Genomic DNA, 21,527 nt, shown 5'->3' on the forward strand with positions numbered 1-21,527 from the left:
TTATATAAACCCCCTCCAAGTAATCTCATCATTAGCCTTTCCGGTTTGGTGAAGGAACTACCCCTATCTGCAGTACAATCGCTGAGGAATTAATTTCGTTTCGGGTGATATCCTTCAGGCTCGTACCCTGGGTTCTTCCAAGAAGAGATTTTGGGATCAGTGATCTTCCAGCAGCTCAGTGAGCGAGATGGCCCACATGGCCTCTTCTTAGGTTCTTGTAATCACACAATGGGGCCTTTTTTTGTTAACTCATTCAGCTTTTCCGCTGCAACTGCTCAGCAAACACAGATTTCTAAAACTAAAACCAGCCGCTTTTAAATTTCATTCTAGGATTTTTAATCAGATGAGTGAAAATCTTTAACCTGTTCCTGAAGAAAATGTTGGGAGGTAGTGACGTTGTTGAAGGAAACACCCTGTCTCCTTATAAAAAAAACAACTTAATGAGATCCAACAATTCCAGTAATTGTAGTAGCTACTAACGACCACGTGGTACAGAAGGTTGCCTCCCCACATTTAAACCCTTTCTTAGGGTCTTATGTGGAGTTCGAACAGGACTTGCACAGGCCAACAAAAGTCACCTTACTGCACAAAACAGTCAGAAAATCAGATACAAAAAACACAAAAAAATGGGAGCTCAGACATAAACAAAAAAAAAGAGGTGGAGGGATTAGGAAATGAAGGCTCCTTACTGAAATCGAAGTAGACAGGTTGTTCATCTTTCTTTCTGTTAAAACACCAGTCCACTTATGCAAGAAATGAACTGTCATGAGTTAAATGCCCTCATCATTAGCAAGCACTAAGTAATAATTTTCAAATAATATAAATCACTCAAGTAGCGTGGGTTTATTAGCATGTATTGTACCACATCCTCTCTGCAGTACTTTGAAATCTATTTTCTAAAGAACTGCAATTAAATTGTTGAGTTAAATTACCTCATACAATACAGGATAATAATAATTGTTGCTGCAACGTGGTGGTTTCAGACTGGGTGTGTATAAAATAACTAATGCCAAAAACTGTTAAATGTTCTACAGTATTTTATATATTGTGATGTCAATAAATCCGATTTCTTGGAGTAGTCATTGCAAAGACATAAAATCATGTTTTTGTGAGACAATTTCAACAGTTTCATTCCAGCTCTAGTTTCACGTTGAGGGAGGACTGAAAAAGATCTGACTAAGAAACCAACTAGAAACATCAACTAGAAAATGACAAAAAAACAAACAAAACAAAGGACAGACACTCAGCTCCCTCAAAACCTCCAAAGACACTACATGGGTACTCTACTAATTTTCCAACTATAGCATAGTTTTTGATTTATCACAGCAGTTTGAACATTCTCAAAAGACGGTGGTGAGGCAGTGAGCGCTGTCACTCCCAAACTCTTGGGTCCCAAGGTCTGCTCTGGGCGTGAGCTCCTTTAGTATTTACTTTGCTTGTCTCCTCTCATGTGTTTGGCTGGGATCTTTAAGATCCAGTTTGTCACATTCCTCACCGGTACTAGAGCTCTTCTGACAACAGACAGATGCAGAATTCTTTCACTACTGTAGGTATTGGACATCTTCAATAGGTAAACCGTTCAAATTTTCATACCCTTTTGGAAATGTACAATAGGCTTGAGCTGACTGTGCTAGGACACATTAATGGGCTTCCAGATTGCACTAATGAAGTTCCCCTGCACTTTTTATGAGTTATGAATAATTACTGCTCTGCTGAGGAAGTCAATAAGAAAGCAATGTTGGAAACATTAGCTGAGCGAGTCAGAGCAGATAAATCCCATTATTACTCATCGTGCTAATAGCTTTGTCAATAGGGAAGTTTAAATGATTAAAAACTGTAATTTCAGTGACAAATGAATGTCCTCCAGCAAAGGATATGTGGATTACAAAAGTTGTGCTTTAGTGAAATAAACAAATAAACAGAAGAAGGAGCACCCTTTGAGGATAGGAGATGAGTGAGGAGTATATGGGTATGAATATTAATCGCTTCTTGGTCCAATCACAACCTTGCTGATGGCATTGTGATTGTCCGCGTCAAAGAAACAAATTAAAATACAAATTTAATATATTTTTCTAGATTTTATAGGACCTTTCATGAATGGAGCCTCACCTTAGCCTCTTGTTTTTAAAACATTATAATTTGGATGTTTCTGAGTCATCAGTTTGATCCCATGCTCTTTTTCTACTTGAGATGGCACAAAGAGAGAGGACACTAGTATTTCCTAATAATCTGTATCAGAATGATGTTGCATAAAGTACCGTGTATTATATTCCAGGTAGTCTTAGCTTTCACTAAAAGCAGAAAATACAACAAGCAGTACAAATACACTGCAATGATGACAGATGCTCCAGGGACAGTGGAATGGTACGGTATGTTACACTCCTCTCCTATAAAACACCCATGTTTCCCTCAAGAAACGACAGGAGGAGATCCTCAGATCAGTTAACTGCCAACTACGAAATGGCCCCGAGTGGCCGAACAGCTCTGCTCACCTGCAAATTGCCTTCTGGGCCTTCTTTAAAAAACAAAGTATAAGGATTCCATTTTGACCCCTAAAAATCTTAGCAGACAAAGCAATGAGTGGACAATGAGTGTAGTGTCTAAGTATAGTGACGTTTGCACTTCTGAAAGGATTCATTTTCTTTTAATTGTTTTGTAGTTCTCTAAGCACAGGCAAGAGTGGCTTTTTTAAATTGTTGCAATAAAATCCATCCTTGTAATAAAGAAACACTGCTGAAATCACGGTGCTGTTGCACTCCCATGTTGCAACCCCAACGTCGTGTGAAACACTGTTCCTTCGCATCTCCTAATTAAAAAGGAAATGATGTGCACAAAGGGATAACATTGTTTTTCAGAACCTTTTCATGATACCATTTTTTCAAATGGGTTAGTGTTGTGCTGATAAGCTTATTTTTTTGTAACTTGCAATAATAAGATTGTCTACAACCCTAAGAACAAACAAAGCATTAAAAATCAAATTTCACATAAAAATACCAGAACCAGTTACCGAGCTGTATCTGCAGAAAGTGCTTGTCAGCCCTCACGTCCTTAATGATGTCTTCCATCATTTTCACCTGACTTCTCTGTACCTGGAGCTCTGCTTTTAGCGTTCAGCTGAAACAACGACTCTTTGTGAAACCGTTACAAATAAATGGCCTGCAATGTCATTTTTACAAGTGGCTGTAAAGGATTATGCATACTGTTATGTATTGTTTATGGAGCAGTTATGATGGTGTGTTTTAGTCTTATTCAAATGAAGCATTACAGATGTTCTTTATCCCCCCAAAAAAAGTTAAAATAAATTTAAAACAATACTGTGATTCACTGAAACCATTAGGAAAAGCAAGATGAGGATACAGGACACACAGCTGAACCAGCAAGAGAAACTGAATTTCCTGTTCCTACTGTACAATATGTGTAACTTTTCTCATTTCCCTTTTGTACCAACCTTTTGTTACCCTGGAAAATGTGCAAAAGTCCACAGAAATCAAATCAGATTTCTGCCTGATTCTGATTTTTTTTTCTTTTTTCTTTTTTTAGAATTGTATCAGTTTTAGCATATGTACAGGTGAAAGAAGATAGATTTCATCTGCTCCTGAACCACATTTCCTATGAGGACAGTACACCCGTGCTCACCCAGGTATCCTCTGGCAATTTGCAAGTCAAATTTTCTCTCCCACAACATGAGTATTAACCATACTTTTTAATTCCCATTATTAAGTGTTAATCAAATTAAATGTTCAGTGTCAATCTCTGATTCATTTACTATTAGTTTGCAAAGAGTAAGGAACGTTAGTCAATCTTAAAATCTTTCAGCAAAGATTTTAGTAATAAAGAGAGAAAAGCAAAGGAAGGGAAACCTTCCTCCATTCTAAATTTGAATCAAAAGCAAACAAAGGCAATTTTAAAATGTTAGGAAGTTTGCACAGTGGCACTAATTGATTTGTGTTCTGCTCTCTTGAAGTAACAAGCTCTTAGAAGAAAAAAAACAGTAGATAAGAAACTAGACCAATCCCAGAGCTGATAGGAAGGCTGAGCGTGAACCGACTATGAAAAGAGCACAAAGACAAGGAGACGAGAGTCCCAAAGAAGGAATTTTGAATTCTGAAAAGGTAGATAAATTAAATCCTAAACTGCTAGTTCACACCAAGAGAATGGACTAGGCCAGCACATGCTCGAAGCGATGTGAGGCAGAGAACTAGGGGTTGGAGTTAATGTATATGCCATTAACGTAAAAAAGAAAACTATTCCATTTATAATACATACTGAGTGGCATGAAAAACACAACAAACAAGTACTGGAATGAATAGCCTTCATTGCTTGTATGCTGTTTGTGTTTAAAGCATCTCAATACTTATTGCATACAGTATATGCTATATATATACACACAATAATTGAATCCTTCAAGAACTGATGCAAATATACATTGAGCAATCAGAACTATATACTGTACGTCAGATCGGACAACATAATAATTATTTACCGTACGTGTAACCTGTGACATTAGACCAACAGTAGGCTCACTGTCCAAGAACATTGTCTTAAGAATGCTGCCAGAGCCCATGAGTGGCCGTGTATAATCACGGCACTCCATAGCAATCTACAACAGATATTTATGTCCATTTCGTATTGTGTGAGAATAACACCAATTTAGTCGCTGATTCAGGCAAGAACATTCTGCAGTACAGACATCTAACTGCCAATTACAATGTCACTGATTCCTACCACATGTTTTTCTCCAGTATACAGGCTCGGTTAGACGGACTACCGCGTGCCTACAGAAATCACAACGCTGAGGAGTAGTAGATATTCAGAACAGGGCGCGGTGGGGCAGTGGCGATCCTGTGGGGATCTGTGCAGGACAGGACGCGGCCCGAGGGTCTTACCGGGGGTCTTGAGCAGCCGGGACATACGGCAGGAGTAGGACACCTGCTGCTCGCAGTGCTCGGCACTGCCGGTGACGGCCGAGATCTGCTCCATGGTGGCGCTGTAGTTGAGCTGCAGGACTCTCCTCCTGTCCTGGCTGGAGCCGCTGACGGAGGTCTGGGGCTGCAGGTCGTGGCCCACTGTGGTCCACACCTTGTCCTCTGGGGAGAAACGTGCACACACGCGCAGGGTTGGCAGGGCACATACTGTACAGTCCTATCATACTTCAGGCAGATAATAACAATAAGCTTTATTTTACATAAATATATATACATATATATGTATATGTACTGTATACACAATACATATAAAGGTGGCTTCTCAGAGCGCTTTACAGAATTAAAAACAACAACAAAAAATACACAATATATACACAATGAGAGGAGACGGTATGGTAGGAGCAAAGGGGTACCAGTTAAGTAGAGGCTCTTCTAAGGAAGAAGGTTTTGAGTCTGGATTTGAAGGAGTTTAGAGAAGGTGACTCTCTGATATCCTTGGGGAGAGAGTTCCAGAGCTTTTGGGCATCACAGGAGAAGGCCCTGTCACCCATAGTGTAGACGGGCTTGGGGGACAGATAGGAGACCAGAATTAGAAGAGCAAAGGTTTCGAGGTGGGGAGTAGGGCAATGGTAGATCAGACGGGTACTGAGGTGCCAAGCCATGCAGAGCCTTATAGGTGAGCAGGAGGATTTTGACGTTGACTTGAAACCTGACAGGAAGCCAGTGTAAGGACTCAAGGACAGGAGTAATGTGATCACTTACACTAGACCTGGTCAGGATTCCGGCTAATTCTTTTCTGATTGGGGCTCACTTGTGTAGAGAACAGCAGAGAATGTCTTTTTTTGTCCTTTTTAGATATGCTGGCAATTGTTTTTGGAAAGGGAGAAAAACAAGTGTTGATTTGTAGGTCACCTACAAGTGATGGGGATATCTGTATCTTCCAGCACTGGGTTTAGGGGATAAAATCACATTCTTACACTCCTACAAAGCAAAATGGACTACAGATACATAAACCCACCTTAGCTGTGCTACTGCAATGCATGTTAGTCTTCAGCTTATCTACTGTAAAGTGTCTTATTAAATGAGTCATTTCTTTATATAATAAATTTTAGCTCTTGTGCATGTATCAGAATTATGCAAATCATTCCTGAGCTACTAGTATGATGTTTCATTGGGAATTTCTGAGAATTTTTCCCCCTGGGGAACTATGACATCGCGTTGGTAAAATTTCTCATTCTCTTCATGGTTTTTCTTCACAAGTTAACAAATTAAAACTTGATGACCTTTAAAATGGTACTTCTCAAGGCTTAAATACCTATTACTCAGGACTGCCTTCAGTTTACAACAGCTTGCAGTTGGAATATTCCTCAAAAGAGGACAAAACTAAACTGGTGCTTCTATCTGCATGGCAATTTATTTTTAATGATGCTTTTGCATGAGAGTTCTCTGTTTTTATCTGCTTTACGGCTTTGAGCTCCTTGTCCAAGTTGTCATTTTAAATGGGAATCTGTTCTCAACTGAATAAATGGGGTAGAGACTAGACTGAGCTATTGATTGAGATGTTATTGCGGAGTACTGAATTTCTATTTACAGACCCATTCTTTTCTCTGTCACAGAAGAATAAAACAAAGTCTGTTATCAAATGTTTCTAAAACAGGGCCCATTCATAAAACACTCAGCTAAGGAAACTGACTTTTTTTTAAGATGAGAGCTGAGACCACCATCAAATAAGCCATAAATCTGAGAACACAGGTTTCTCCAATTAGCAGAATGTAGGTTTGAACGAGCTTTTATCCCTTCTGAAACAACCCCTCACAGGCTGTGACAAGTCAGAAAAGGGCACCAGGAAAACCGTAACAAGGAGGGCTCATAGTGGCACATCCACAGAGACAGAAACACAGACACGCTGTCTTTGTTAGCCTGGGGAAAGGGCAGTCTGACCTTGTGTATCTAATCCCTGGATTGGCAGAGAATTTCCTTGTTTAAAACAGTAGGAAGTCAAACAGCACAGAACCATGAGCCCCACAGGAGAAAAGCTGAGTAGCAAAGGTTACTAAAATAGAATTTATCCTAAGAGACTTTGTTTTTTTAAAGTCTTAAGTAGGGCAGCAATCGTTTTAAGATCTGCTTTTATATCACTCAGGTGCTAAATCACTTTGTTTTGTTGGAGTGACCAGCTGTCTAAGCCTCTTGTGTTGAAAACTTTTTAACACATCCAAAGGTCTTCTTTGCAACTTCCCCCTTAAAATGTTATTGTTTTCTTAAGTGGCTCCTTCTTCATAGTGTGAAATTTGAAAGCTAGCATTTGCTTATATACAAAACAATAAACCTCATATTCTAATGTTTGAGTTTATCATGAACACCAGTGCAGCCTTATCACAAGCTATTTATATTGTCTAGACATCCTCCTAAAATTATTTTCAGAAAATAAAGGGAATTTGGCTTTTAGACCAAAATAAATTGAAAATCATCCTGTTGATTTTCTGTTGTGGATGAGAATATTTGAAATGACATTCTACAACATCTAAGATAATGAAGAGCTTAAACGCCATTACCAGCAATAAACTATTCCAAAACAACATTTTCTTTTGGCAAAATAACTCATTCATTATTTGTCCCTTTCATTATGTCAGAGATTTCTTTTAAAACCTAAAGCAAATTACTGTTTTGTTAATGCCTAACAGAGCAATTTTCTGTAAAGCTTACTTGTAATACTGGACTTGAGAGCAAGTGACTCTGTAGTGGGAATACTACAGAAGATAGAAGATAGATACTATAGAAGATTCTGAAATTAAATTACTTATCTAGACGATAATACCGATATGCAGCATGACAAGATACAAAACATCTGCAGCTTGAAACAAAATTAAATTCTGGAATTGCTAAAGAAATGTTAAAATTCTTCTCGAATCACTGGAATGAGCTGAGGATAATTTGCTGTACGTGCTACTCACCCTGTCTGATGGAAATCGAAAATTAGCCTGATACTCGGCATATGATGTCAGTCTTTGGGCTGTGGAAGCCTTTTAAGTATATGATTTGCATTCCTGCGCACTGTTCAAATTCCAGGGACTGATTAACCATGCCTTCGCATATGGTTTAACACGGCAAATAGTTCACTTAATACATTAAATTTATCTAAATTGGATGCAGTACCTAATTTGCCTCACCACTAATCCAAAATGAACAGAGGTGTACATTTTTCTAGCTACTTAAGTTGCTCATCGAATAAGACTTTAATATGAGAGGGCACCATTCAAATGGGCAAGTGTTGTTCCTGTTGGGCATTAACGCACGATGTACTGTAAGACAGTAACAACAACAGAAAACTGTGCTTGATATTTTTGTTGCCAGAGCTGTGGCTGTGAATTTGGAGACGGGAGTGGCGCCGTGTGGCGGCGGGTCGGAGTGGATGAATGGACACCGAACCGTGACCAAGCAGGCATGCTGGCGGCCTGAGACGCACCTCCCCTCCCCTCTGGCAGCACCCGTCTCTTCATTACTTCCACTCCCCGGTCGCCTCCTGCCTAACCGATCACTGGAGAGCCAAGTGCTGTCTGAGTACCGTAGAGCATGCACCCTGTCAGCAGAACCCTTCATCCTGCCGGCCCTCAGACTGGGCGATACCAGTCTTCCCATCATTAACGTTATTATTATACTCCGCCCCCGAAGCCACCACAGGTGCACTGCACGTTCGCCTGTGATACGACTTGTCTACTGTAAATCAGAGGCATGGCTGCTTTGCTACTGTTTAGAATGTTACTACCCTGTGTGTTTTATACATATATGTTGCAAAAACAGGTCTCAGATACTGTAGGTTCTCCTTTATTCACAAAGATAACTGCATGGACTCTCATAAACCTGATTTTGCTTCCTTTTCTGATATCATGGGTTCCCTACTTTGAGAGTTTTAATACAAGACACTTTTTAAACTCAAATATAACACCAAGTTACTTTATGTGCCAGGATATTTTTAATTGATATTATCACAATGTGACCCAAAGGTACTTGATAATATGCTGGTACACTGAAAATCGTGTAAGAAAGAGCATGATTTTTTGTGTTTCTCATCTGGCGTCACTGGCTGGAGGCTCATGTCTCTGCACTGCTTGGAAAGAATGTGCTCCTCCGACCCACCCAACAGGCAGAGCCGTTCACAGCTTGACGGGATGCAGGCTCGCCAGCACCTCGCTGCAGAGCGCGCAGTGACTGCAGGAGCACGGGTGTCAGGGCGTCAGGGTGTCAGTGCTGGCTCACTGCGAGTTGAGAGAGCGCTGGGCAGCTGTTTTCCCAGCTGTGCACCTTCTCTTGGGGAATCCGTCTCCTGTTTGACCGGGGACATCAGCCTGGGTCCAGCTTGTGATGTCTGAGCCATAGAACATGCTGCCCTTTCTGTGTAGATGCCTGCCTCTCCTCGCCAACAAAACAGGCGATCACAGAGATCACTTGTCCTCTGGGCCTGACAGCCCGAAAGCTAAGCATTAAATCAAACAGACGTAAACAGGAGGAATGTATCCACCTACGCATCCTTCCATTTTCGAATCGCTTCAACCAGTTCAGAGTCATGAGGGAGCCCGGAGCTTATCCCAGCAAGTAACAGGCGCAAGGTGGGATACATCCTGGACGGGACACCAGTCCACTGCAGGAGTCACACAGCGCAAGTCATTTGTAGCGACTACAGCAAAAATGGGAGTTTCAGATCTTCTAGTATCTTAAATTCTCCTCAGAACACATAACTCTTCATTTCTGTGTGGAAAGGGAAAGACTGGAACAGCAGACTGAGGCGTCCAATTGTGCTGTAATGGTTGGGTATAATGGAGGCCATGCTCTGAAAAAACCCAGCTTTTACAGCTATAGGCAAGAGAGCATGTTTTAAAAACAAAATTAGCTTTTTGTGGTCTACCATCTGTCCAGCTCTAGGAGGGACACTAATGATGCAAATATTGAACTTTGTCATTTGGTGTTCTTTCTGTCTTGCTTTGTCGGTGCATGTGTGTATCATGCTTTATGGTCTGGCAGCGGATGTGCAATTCAATCCCAGGCTCCAGGAGATCTGCTGGAGCTTCCAGCCAGACTGAGATGCTCATTTATGGATGCCTGCTTCCTCCAAATTTTAACAGGACCAATGAATTTGCTGGATGTTTAAAGTAACACTGTGCTTCGTAGTGTACATTTCAGTAGGAGAAATATTTTGACTATCGCTTCAAAAAAGTCTGTACAGCAGAAAATAAGGCAGAGTAAAGAGAATTAGATTCTCTGCTAGAGGTGTTTTTTCTACTTCTGTCAAAAGACACATTTTCTTTAGATTTTTGTTAATGTCCCCCCGGCTGTCACAGGACTCACAGGAAATGCTTCTTTTGTGAGAAAGTTCATATTGCCCAGGAGCTCAGCAACTAGTTCTGTGTTTGAGGGCTCTGACAAGCATTACATACACATATTCAACATAGTGTTTGTCAGGCTGTGAGATGGCGGATCTCACCCTGGCATACCACAGCCTCTGATGACAGAACAAGTGTTATTCTCACAGGGCCGTCTCTTACCTGTCATGTTACAGTACACCTTAAAAGGCCCAAGCGGTCCACTCCCATCTGGGTCGATCCAGTACGAATCTGAAGTCTTACCGAGGTGCTTGTAGGCTTCGCAGGACTGTTCATAGATGGCTAGAGAAATAGTACAAGCAGGCCATTAGGAGCCACGTTTGTTCCATAACTGAAATGTCTGAACAGTGTCCTTCTCAGCACTTTCACTGTGAATCAGAATTATTTTTTTTTCTGTTTAATAAAAGTTTCAATGTATACTGCTAGTCTCCTCAATTTCACAGCGTTGATTTCTGCATGGCCTGCCAGGAAGCTGAAGATATAACAGATGACATTGCATCTCTGCTTGTGCTTTGCTAATGCCTGCTGCTGTGATTTGTTTCTATGCTGTGTGAATGCCCATATGCTGTGAGGACAGCAAAGAAAATCAGGCCACACATGCTCAAGGCTTTTAGACACAAGTGGGCTATGAATTCTGCTATGAAAGCAACTGCAGGATGAAAGACAAGGTGATCAGTGAGGGATTATGCTGTACATGATGTACTGACAATAATTTGAACAATCTTTTATACAGGTGCTCTTCAAGTCGTTTGAGGGCTCTCTTTTTGTTTTTTTTATGAAACAATTGGTTCTTAGAATTTTTCACAGAAATGATTTTCAGTTCTACATTTTTACCAGCTTTGGATGATTTTTAACATTCTTGTGTGTGCCAACCGTTAGCAGACCATGGCAAATGACAAATTAACAAAGGTAAATGAGAGAAGTAAAATGTCTATCTTTTCCTATCAGATCAGAACACTTATCCGATCAGAACCACCACAGTTAATCTTCCTTAACTATGGGCCACAGTGGCAGAGAGGATACTTGTAGGATGGCTGTAATTGTGAAGGAGGTATCCTTACAGGTGTGGCAGGTAGCTCCAGTGTATCCAGTTCCATCGCAGCTACACCCGAAGCTGTCCCATGTCTGTGAACACCTGCCTCCATGTTCACAGTGATTGGGCATGCACCTGTGCAGACAGAAAGAGAGGCTGAAAAGCACCACCTGAGGACAGACACTTTCCACAGTTGACTCCAGAGGGCGCTCTGTTCTGTGACTTTATTTGAAAGGAAAGTCAGGCTTCCTCTCAAAACCAACCTACGGCCTATTTGTTTAGACACGATAATATTTTAAGTCTATGTGAGCTACTGTATCATCATGTAGGAAAGTAAAATAAAATAATATTTTGGCTGTGGAGCTTTCTTTGGGAATGTGAGCCAAATTTATTTTTGCTTTTCAGCGTGTAATTAACTTGTTGCTTTGCAGCTCACACATGGGCTAATTTACTTTAATGATTTAGAGATATCCCCAGATATGATTTCCTGAAAAGCAGTTTTCTGAGTGATAATTCGGCTTGCCATAATTTACGAGCATCTCCTATATAGAAAACTGTATGCAAATGCCCTGCACCAGACTCCTAAATCAAGATTTAATTATGCCTGTGACCACCCTCAACATATCCAATGACTTGTATTCACATAACTGATCGATTCACACCCTGGGCTGGGAAGCCATAGTCCAGACAAACAGTTTCACTCTACAGTAATGGCTTTGATCTCTAATGGTGAGAGACTGTGATCCACCTAGCACCCGAACCCGAATCAGTTTGCCCATTCTCAGAAAGCCGTTCTGAAAGCACAGCGAGCAAATCGGCAGAGCTACTGTACATACCTGCTCTGCACACGGGTGGGACACCAGTTCACAAAGGGGTCGCGGAGCGGGAGACAATTTGGAACAGCCAATGAGAGCTGATCTGCACACGCTTGGGAGTGGGAGGAAACCAGCTCACCTGGCAAAACCTCACCAGACTAGGGGAGAACATGCACACTCAGATGTCATGAGGTTGTGCCCAGGACCCAGGAGCAGAAGAAATAGCCAACATGCCAATGTGCTTCTGGGGTCAAATTCAGCTTCTTCTACTGCATCACCTCAAAAATAAAGTACTCACATGTTCTATTGGTAAATGACTGTTACAGTGCTTGGACCATTTTAGAAGTATAGTGTTGATAAAAGCAATATTCTTTTTTTCACAACTATGTGCTTGTGCACTGTGCTATTTCATTAAGAAGCTCACTGGGTATTTCGTATTCTAAGAGGAAAATGATCTCAGCAACGCTGAACTGTGTTTTTAGATTGCAATTATCTTGATATAAGATTAGTAAAGCCCATTTTTACAGGAAATTAAGATGTGTGCATGTGTGCATTTTGCACAAAACTCGGTAAGCAATTAACCTTGAGGGGGGTTGAATTAGAAATGTATTTCTGGCCTTGGATGTCAGAAAAGAAGGAAACTGATTGGAGCTTCAAATATCACTATCCTTGCTTTTTTTCTTGGGTGTAATTGTATGGTTCTGCCTTTGAGTCCATTGTAATGAGTTTTTTGTGTGTTCAATAAAAAAATGTGTTTGCTATTCTAACTCAGTCCACAGCACATCAAACACTGCTGGAGTCTTGCCTTCCACCTTACAAACACTGACATGAAGACTGGACACACTTTCAATGCACACTCACATAGCCCAATTTATGCTCAGGCAGGACTCTCAATAGTGCATTCTTGCAATTTCCACTTCAGAAAAATAGCTGGAAACTGTTTTATTCACAAAACTTACAAGAAGGTATTGTTTCAAAACAATACCTTCATAAATTAAATTTGATGAAGGAAAGAAGGACTAATTAATCTTTTTTATATGAGGTAAACTAATTAGTTTTTCTGGCTGTATGCATATGACTTTTTTTACCATATTCTTTCCTAATGCTGAAGAGAGGTGTGTTCTACATACATCTTGAGGAAAACATAAAAAAAACTGTAGAAATAAAAAAATAGAAGTTAAAAATCACAGTACTGGCACTATACATGTCATATACTGAAGGGCACTGAAAATACTATTGATCTCAGGTGTGGCACACATGAATCTATTAACAAATATCCAGATATTTTACTATGTTTAATGTGTGGATTTGGATACACTTCCACAATATTTAATATTGCTGTGTTGCTGGTAATGATTGGGATTATGTATTTGGTGTGAAATGACATATTTCATAGGCTTTTATTGTGCAGTTTAGTCTTGGACACTGAGACCTGTTGCTTAAAGAGGTTTAAAAATGTGGAAAAACAGTCTTTGGAAATACAGTCATTGATTGCCTCTATGGTACTGTAGAAATGAACAGAATGCTTAGATGTTTATATCAATGATTGTTGAGTCTATTTTATATAACCATTTTTATTACAGTTGAACCGTGTATCAGGCATTGGTTGTTAGAGTTTTTGTTAACCTGAAAAAGAGCATATTATTATTACTGTACTTTAAAAATCAAAAATAAAGAAAGCAATAATGTCATCCTGATATGCTGTTCCAGTGTTACATTTTCTATATTTCGAAATAATGATAATGGGATTGTGACCTTCAATGCATTCCATATTTTTTTATTGCACAGCATTAAGGGAGGTAAATATTTTGTCTCGACTGTACAGACATGTACCTGGGTATATACTGTAGAAATCCTTGTACAGAGCACTAGTCAACACTTATGAATGAAAGGTATTGCCATGGATCTTTGAAATGATAATTTTATTACTAAGAACAAAAACATTTCCTTAGCATTTTGTGAAAAGGGAATCTTTGCGGTTGTAATATACATTCTTAAGCAAACATGCTGAAAAATTTATGACTGTGCTTGTACAAGCTTTTATGGGCCGTTCCTTGTAAAATGTGAGGTGAATGGCACTTGTTTATGACAAAGGTGGTATATTCATTAAATTACTCAGCCATTTAATTTCTTTTCACTCAGCAATAAATACAAAAATATTGTGTGGGAATTGAAACACAGTTCATTGAGTATTCAAGAACCAGATATGCTGCAGCTTTCTTTTAATAAGGAAGGGAATATTGGAAGACCAGGACTCCTTGAAGAAAGGTGTTTGTATTGTTTGGCAAGGACCTGTGCAAGATTGTGTGCCACTTCATTAAGGAATGAATATTAACTATTCCATCTTTCGTCTCCCCAAAGTATTAACTCTAGGAAGAAAGCTCACTTTAAACAACTTTAAAGTGCCGCAGGTGTACATGAACAATATAAATCACAAAATCCAATTACGGTGCTATTAATTAGAAATTTCACCCTATATCCATTGAGTAGTTATTTCTTAAGCCAAAGCGTCACTCCAACAAGATTCAGGCTCATACAGCAGGTTTAAATGTCTAATCAAGTTGTTTATTAAGGTCAAGAAGATTCATTTATGGAGGTAATCAATGCCTCATACTGGATGTCAGTCCGTTAGCTCTTAGAGGACACGGCAGAAAGCATCATTTATTTAATTTTGCACCTCTTGCCCGTTTTTAAGTGCCATCCGTTACTCACCCAGATATGATCAGTACAACCCTCTTTCTAGACCTGCAGGGACTCGGGTACGATACATGCAAAATATGCTTTTAAACATGTGCGGCCAAGTCCGCTTGCCACTCAATCAGTGAGCTCACCTCCAGTCCACAGCACAGTTAGCACCAACTGCTCTCTCACTGATACCCAGGCTGGGCTGCTGCCCGCAGGCCAGAGGGGCAGTTGTTTCTGTGCCCACTGAAGAAGCTATCACTGACTCAACGTCAGCGCTCAACCAGCAGAGAGACTCATGACTCTTGGGAAACGCCAGTCATAGTCAGACAGTGACAAACTGCAGACTGGACTTGAAATGGAGATCACTGAATAACAGGACATTCTACCTTGTAATGGACAAGTAGTACAGTACAGTGCTTGTTGTATAATGAAACTGTTCATTAATTAATTTCCGAAATCAAAATAAATGAAAAATCACAATAAACAGATTTACAGCCTGGTACCCTTGGCTTCTAGGCTAAATGGCTTTCTGATAATCAATGAAAAGATGGATATACAAGGAAGAGCAACAGTTTATTAGTATTATTAGTTTATTAGAGGTTTGTCGGCTAAATGTTTTGGCAAACGTAACAATAAAGCATGCTTTCTTGAAACTGCAACAAAGTAATCAAATAATTAATTAAAAATGGCTAAATGGCTTTTAATAAAATTGTTTCACAGCTGTGAAAAAAACAGATTTAACTGGATTTAAAAGGGGAGTGGCGCTAACTTGCATGTGCAATACTTGGTTAAACGATGAAAAAAAATATGTTGTTTACGATGATGCAAGTTTATGAGGGTGTAACTGTGCTAACATCCTGTACAAATGCTGAGAGGGTAAGGTTTTTCTGAATGAACTCCAAAAAACAAAGATCCTCATGGTAACACAGACTCCTCTGCTCAGGATCCTACAAAAATTAGCCGTGCACTTAATTTGAAACTGATGCACTTTGTAATTAGAAAGACAGTAACATTTCAGAGAAAATTCATAATAATTATGAGAAAGTTTGATAAACCAGTCACAGGAATTGTAAATCTTCTCTCATTGAATGCTGCAACGAAATTTAGAAGAATCTCAGAGGTTTTATTCATCCAAAGCAAAATGAAGTTTTTCACAGATCAAAAGACAGGTAGAACTGGCTCCCAGTAATTGGCATCACAGATGCAAAGGAACATCCTGTGATCTTCTTCCTAAGTTTTTGTCATGCTCAATTACACACAGTTAGGGATGAAAATTCAAAAAGAGCTGAGATGACATGTGTGGTGTTTTCAGATTATTACAAATGCAATCATACTGTATGTATTCCTGGTGGGATATCAAAGGATCTTATTGATCATGGCTGGAAAACACTATGGCCTTGTTTTCTTGTACAGCCAAGAACCTCAGGTGTAACTGATACATTTGGAACAGGTGGTGGACACATGTAATTCATTTCTGTAGTGTGATTCTGTGGATTGAGAAATGCAAAGTTCCGTGCATTTGAGAAGCATAACTAAACGATAAATGCTATTTTTAAAAACCAATCTATTTGTCTACTGTCAACCCCCGCATACCCTACGTGCAGCACAGAGGATAAGCAAAGGGCCATTAACAATAAGGAAAACAGTTACGGAACAAATGTTGAGTGAATTTCAAATTAGTCACCAAGCCTCCTACACTTGCAAACATTTGATGTTTTGAGAACACAGTCTTTGTGATTTAAAAAAATAAGCTCTGTTGTTTTTTGAAAAATCACAAATATCAGAGCAGCATGTAAGATCTAACAGTTATGAATTCATTATCCCAGCTGTACTAAAGCCAAGGCTTGGAGTGGAACAGCAACCTTTCCTTTATCAGCTTTTATGCTACTGCCACATCCAAAGAAACACCGATTGTTAAATTAGTTTGGGTGCAAAAAGATAAAGTTCTCTTAATTATAAGGGTTTTACTAATCTATTATTTTTATTAATTACACAAAATCTGAAAATATTACCAGGGCAGAAAATAAATTGCATTAAGTCAAGATGTTAATCAAATGATTGAAACTACTGAAAATATTAATATTAAGATTAGGTTTACAAATGAAACTGTTAACCTACCAAGTGTCTCTCTCTTCTTTCATGGAACGAGTCAAAGTCTCATTAATGCTGTAGGTTTAAAACAATCAATGACCCATTCTTCACTTTAATTGAGAAACATGATCATGTCCAGAGACTTAAATTAAGGCTGAGGGATAAAGCATTAAATCCAAAACTAAAGGACACTTCTCAATTTCATTGCCTGCATTTTTGTCTTGTACAATATTGAATATGCAGTACCTCAGCCCACTTCAGAGAGCTACCTGTCTCTCTCCCATTTCAAAATCATTAATGCAAATGCAGTGAAAATACTGCACGACATAAAAATTAATGAGTGATCCTCTTAGTGCAAGCAATTGTGTAGCACTAGAGATAACGGCATGATAATCCCAGCAGAATACAGTGTTTCAGTGGTGACAGGAGGGTTTCATTTAACATTTTCACTTCTTTCCTTTCTTTGTCAAGAAGGGTGTCTTGTCTAGCGCTTTGACTTCCATCCATGTGATATCATGAAGCTGCTAGTCCTGGGGAGGGCCAGGACAGAAGGTGTGTCTGAGAGCACAGGGCTGCTCCACGCTTGGATGACACCAGGAAAGAGCAGTATGGGTTTGGGGGCGGCTGTGCCCCAGGTGACTGTGGGGTGGGAGGCACCATTCAGGCTCCACACAGACCCTGAGGCCAGAAACCTTTCCACGTGGAAGGAAGGTAGAGCCCAGGGTTTTCTTATTCTAAACAGGTTTGAATTCTGGCCTGGGGACGCTTTTGATTGAAGGCAAAGACTCTTACATCCAGCCCTGTCTGCTGTGCCTGTTTCTGTGTTGAGCTGAGCTTGCCTAATAGAAACTGACAGTTTTATAATGCAGCTATTATGGACAATAACAAAGTGATGATGTTAGTTTAAAATGCTCACAACAGATTAGACTTCCAGAGGTGACGGGGACTGCATAGAGTTTGATATGTCCTGGGAGATGAGCACATAGCACAGAAATCCACTCCCTTCACACATCACAGCTACTGACACTTTGCCCAGCCATTTAAATTGAGTATTGATTTGAATGGGCACTAATACAGAGGCTGATAAACACCAGCTTCTTTTTATTTTGATGTGGTCGGCAACATTTAGAAACACAGACGCTGACTTCATAAAAATAGTTTTGCTTCATGCCCTTGTGTCGGGATGAAGTGCTGCTTTCTTTTCCATCCGGCCTCCAATGGGGACTTAGCTCATTTGTCTAACTCAAGAGAAGTCAAGAAAACACAGCGCATGGAAAAGAGAATTCTTCACCTACATCAACACTAAAATGCCTGGAATGCCACAAGGCAACAGCTTTTGAAACCTGACGCCTTTTTCAAAATCAAACAGCAGATTAAAAAACAATTCTGCCAGAGCAGATTGATAAATATTCTGATAGTAACACAAACAATAAATCCTTCACTGCTATAAAATAGTGCAGCTCCTTTTATTAGGAGTGGCAGTGCTGTGAGATCTATACACATTATCTAATGGGTGTGAACAGGAACGTTTCTTGTAAATAGTAAATAGCATAATTAAGTTATGACTGCAATAGCAGTTAGACAGCAACTACTGTTTGAATGTGTTGGAATGTGGGTTATGGTACAGGGACAGTGTCCTTCCATTATGGCAAAGGGACTTCTGTGTTCCCTATAAAATATAACTGGACTTCAAATCTATAGGGCCAGACAAGAACTGACACCCCTCTTAAATGAAGAAATAGTGTGTAGTTATAATTAAGATCGTCTGTAGAGAAGAGACCAATCTGGAGGAAATAAGGGATGCATAAGATCCTGAAGTTACTTTACTTTTAAAACAATGTTTTCCTGAATGACAGACACATTTGTAGATAAAAGCGCTAGTGCTCTCAATCATTTCCAGCTCACGCTGAGGGGTAAATGCGAGTCGGAATGCATTCCGGAGTCAGAATCTTCAGTCTGGCAACACGCTCCAGGAAGACCGAAGTTTGGACGTTATGTGTTCAAGCTTTGGTGAAACTCCTATATGTACAAAGGGCTGTGCACACGAGCTGGCATTCTCTCTAGCACACACAGCATCTGCACGTATATCATCACTTGCGTTTCTCACCTCCAGTGTGCCTGCAAGACCTATACTGCAGTTTAAACGACAACACATAATACTGTATACACTGGTGGGAAACGAATATCCACGCTTCATTACATCTGAGCTCATATCATCCCAAAAAATACTCATTTAAACTTCATAGGCTTTGCCTGCCAAAACTATTACTTTCCGTCCCAGGTTGATATAGACATTTTAAACCTCAGTCAGGCTTCACTGTACAAGACTAGTTTGGGCACAGATTTGATTTTTTTTTTTTTACGCTGTGCTGCGTATCTTTAACATCATTAGGCACAGAAGGCTGGATTTTCTCAACACCTGCTCAGATACAGGCTGTGAGCAAATCAAGGTCAAAGTAACCAAGTTCTCCATCATTAGTACAAAAAATCCTGTCTAATTACTGAACAGCAGCTATGGATCTGCTACACCACTGGCACAATGAGATACAGTTGGATAAACATTATTAAACTATCATTGTGAACAGTGAAAGAGCTTTCCAATTCCACTCTTAAAGCATGTATATTGATGCCAACCGAAAGCTATGGGTCTACACAATAAAAACCTGTTTGTGTGTCTAATTTTCTTTAATCTCTCAGTGATGGCAGTCTTGACACATCTGAATCTTCACATCCGTGCGGCTGTTTATCTGTAGGGTTTCTCAGTGTTTATGTTTAATGATCCCGATTTCACTGCCCTTTATTTCAAATGTTATTAACAGGTCTTACTGTAGGTTCACTGTAATGAACTATCTCCAGAGAGTGCATCGCCCTTCTGTGAAAATGCTACATTGACTGAAAGGCTAGAGCAGGTCTTCTCACTACTTCCCAGCGGTGCCCTCGGGACCTTGTTCCGGCCAGGATCTTAATAATTTAATTGCACGCCTCCTTGTCAATTAAATAATTAAGTGGGTGATTGCAGCAGAGGCTTCCAACTGAAGAGCTAAAGGTCAGATCACGGCTCTTGCTTATCCACCGAGGAAACAAATTCAGCTAATTTTAATTTAAAAAAGCATTTTTTTTTCTTTCAGCGAGGTAAAAGGGTGGAAACCACCGCATCACTGATTGGGGTTACAGTGTTCTGCCTGGCTTCTGCAAACAGTTTAATCCTGAAATGTGTTGCTCAGGATGAGCACATGCTAATTAATGCAGAACAAAAAAGTGATTAAAGTACATCACCTCTAATCTAATATTTTCAATAGCAAATAATTATATTTATATCAATATAAAATATGCATCTATAAAACCACATTAATAAACATTCTAAAAGATAATCTATAATATTTAATGGTAATTCTAATATTTTGATATAAAATATATTTATATTGAATATCTGTTGTGTGTGGTTACATAATACAACCCAAAATATTAATATAGTTTATACTGAAACTATTAAAATATTTCTAAAATAAAAATATTACCCTTTAGAATGAGCTATAGAAAAGAATAGGAAAGACCGTTCAGACTGCTGCAGCTCACGCTTCATTAAGCGCAATAAACCATCTGATTATTTCTTATTAATAGTTAACTAAAGATGCAGAAGGCCTGGTTTCTCTCCATTTATTCGCCGTCTAATAATTCCTCGTTGCCGGCAGAAAGCAAGTACATCGTAAGGAGCAAATAAAATTAGCGACTGTAATAAAACTGTTCCCAGGAGAGAGCAGCGCCGATTCCCAATGCAACAATTCGATTTAAATGGCTGTGAAAACTACAGAAAAAACTGATTAAAAACAACTGAAACAGAAATTGGGTTACTTTAAAAATCTGATTAGGAACAATTAAAAAACAACCTTGTGGGGCCTCTGTATCGAACATATCTTGGGAATGCAGATGTTTTCTCTGGACCTAAAGAGGATTTAACCCCGGTTAGGGGACTACTGTCCGTTTATATTTCCTTTGTAAGTCCTAACAAATTCAGATGCATATTTGCGAGAACATTATTTGTACTGTTCTTAATGATGGCATGCTGCATTCAGGAAACTGATCGAGTTTCTTGGCTTCCTCTTTCTGGGCCTGGCTGGGGCGGCTGGACCCCTGCTGTTTGATCCCAGGAAGACTTGACAGACTATCAAACTGTCGATTACACACCCGGCAGGGGAAGGTGTCACATGTCTTGGGAAGTCTTCACGGGTCTCAATAGACGCGGTGAAATGTTTATTGATATGGTAGAGTTTCAATTAGAATTTCGTGAAGAAATATGACTCCCGCAGCCTCTCCTCTGGCAGTATACACTATGTACCATTTTCTTTATATCTGCTTGAGGTTTTTTTTTGTTTATACTTTAACCTAATGTCAGAGTTTGTAAAATGCCGTTCTTTTTCCTTGTGATATTTGTGTTGGTCGCCTCCCAAGCACTACCTTACAACCCAAGCACTCGTTTGCAAGTTACCTTAGGGAAAATTAAATTAAATGCCTCATCCAGGTTGGGGTTGCACACTGGTGGAGGTGGAGGAGAGACACCATTTCCATGTAAAGCTCTTTTAGTGGAGTGTCCAGAAAAGCG

At 39.7% G+C, this 21,527-nt stretch overlaps 1 protein-coding gene across 1 annotated transcript in view; it reads right to left on the minus strand.

Moving 5' to 3' along the window:
• LOC148833172 (contactin-associated protein-like 2) overlaps window positions 1–21,527 on the minus strand; it is a 164,691-nt gene that overhangs the window by 55,414 nt on the left and 87,750 nt on the right. Inside the window, exons 11-13 of the mRNA XM_088918173.1 lie at window positions 11,365–11,471; window positions 10,466–10,585; window positions 4,887–5,087 (exon numbers count right to left, since the gene is read on the minus strand). Coding sequence (XP_088774299.1) covers window positions 4,887–5,087; window positions 10,466–10,585; window positions 11,365–11,471 — 428 coding nt within the window. The remainder of the gene's footprint in view (window positions 1–4,886; window positions 5,088–10,465; window positions 10,586–11,364; window positions 11,472–21,527) is intronic.

This window comes from Atractosteus spatula, chromosome 6 (assembly GCF_055471065.1).
Source record: "Atractosteus spatula isolate fAtrSpa1 chromosome 6, fAtrSpa1.hap1, whole genome shotgun sequence".
Classification (NCBI taxonomy): domain Eukaryota; kingdom Metazoa; phylum Chordata; class Actinopteri; order Semionotiformes; family Lepisosteidae; genus Atractosteus; species Atractosteus spatula.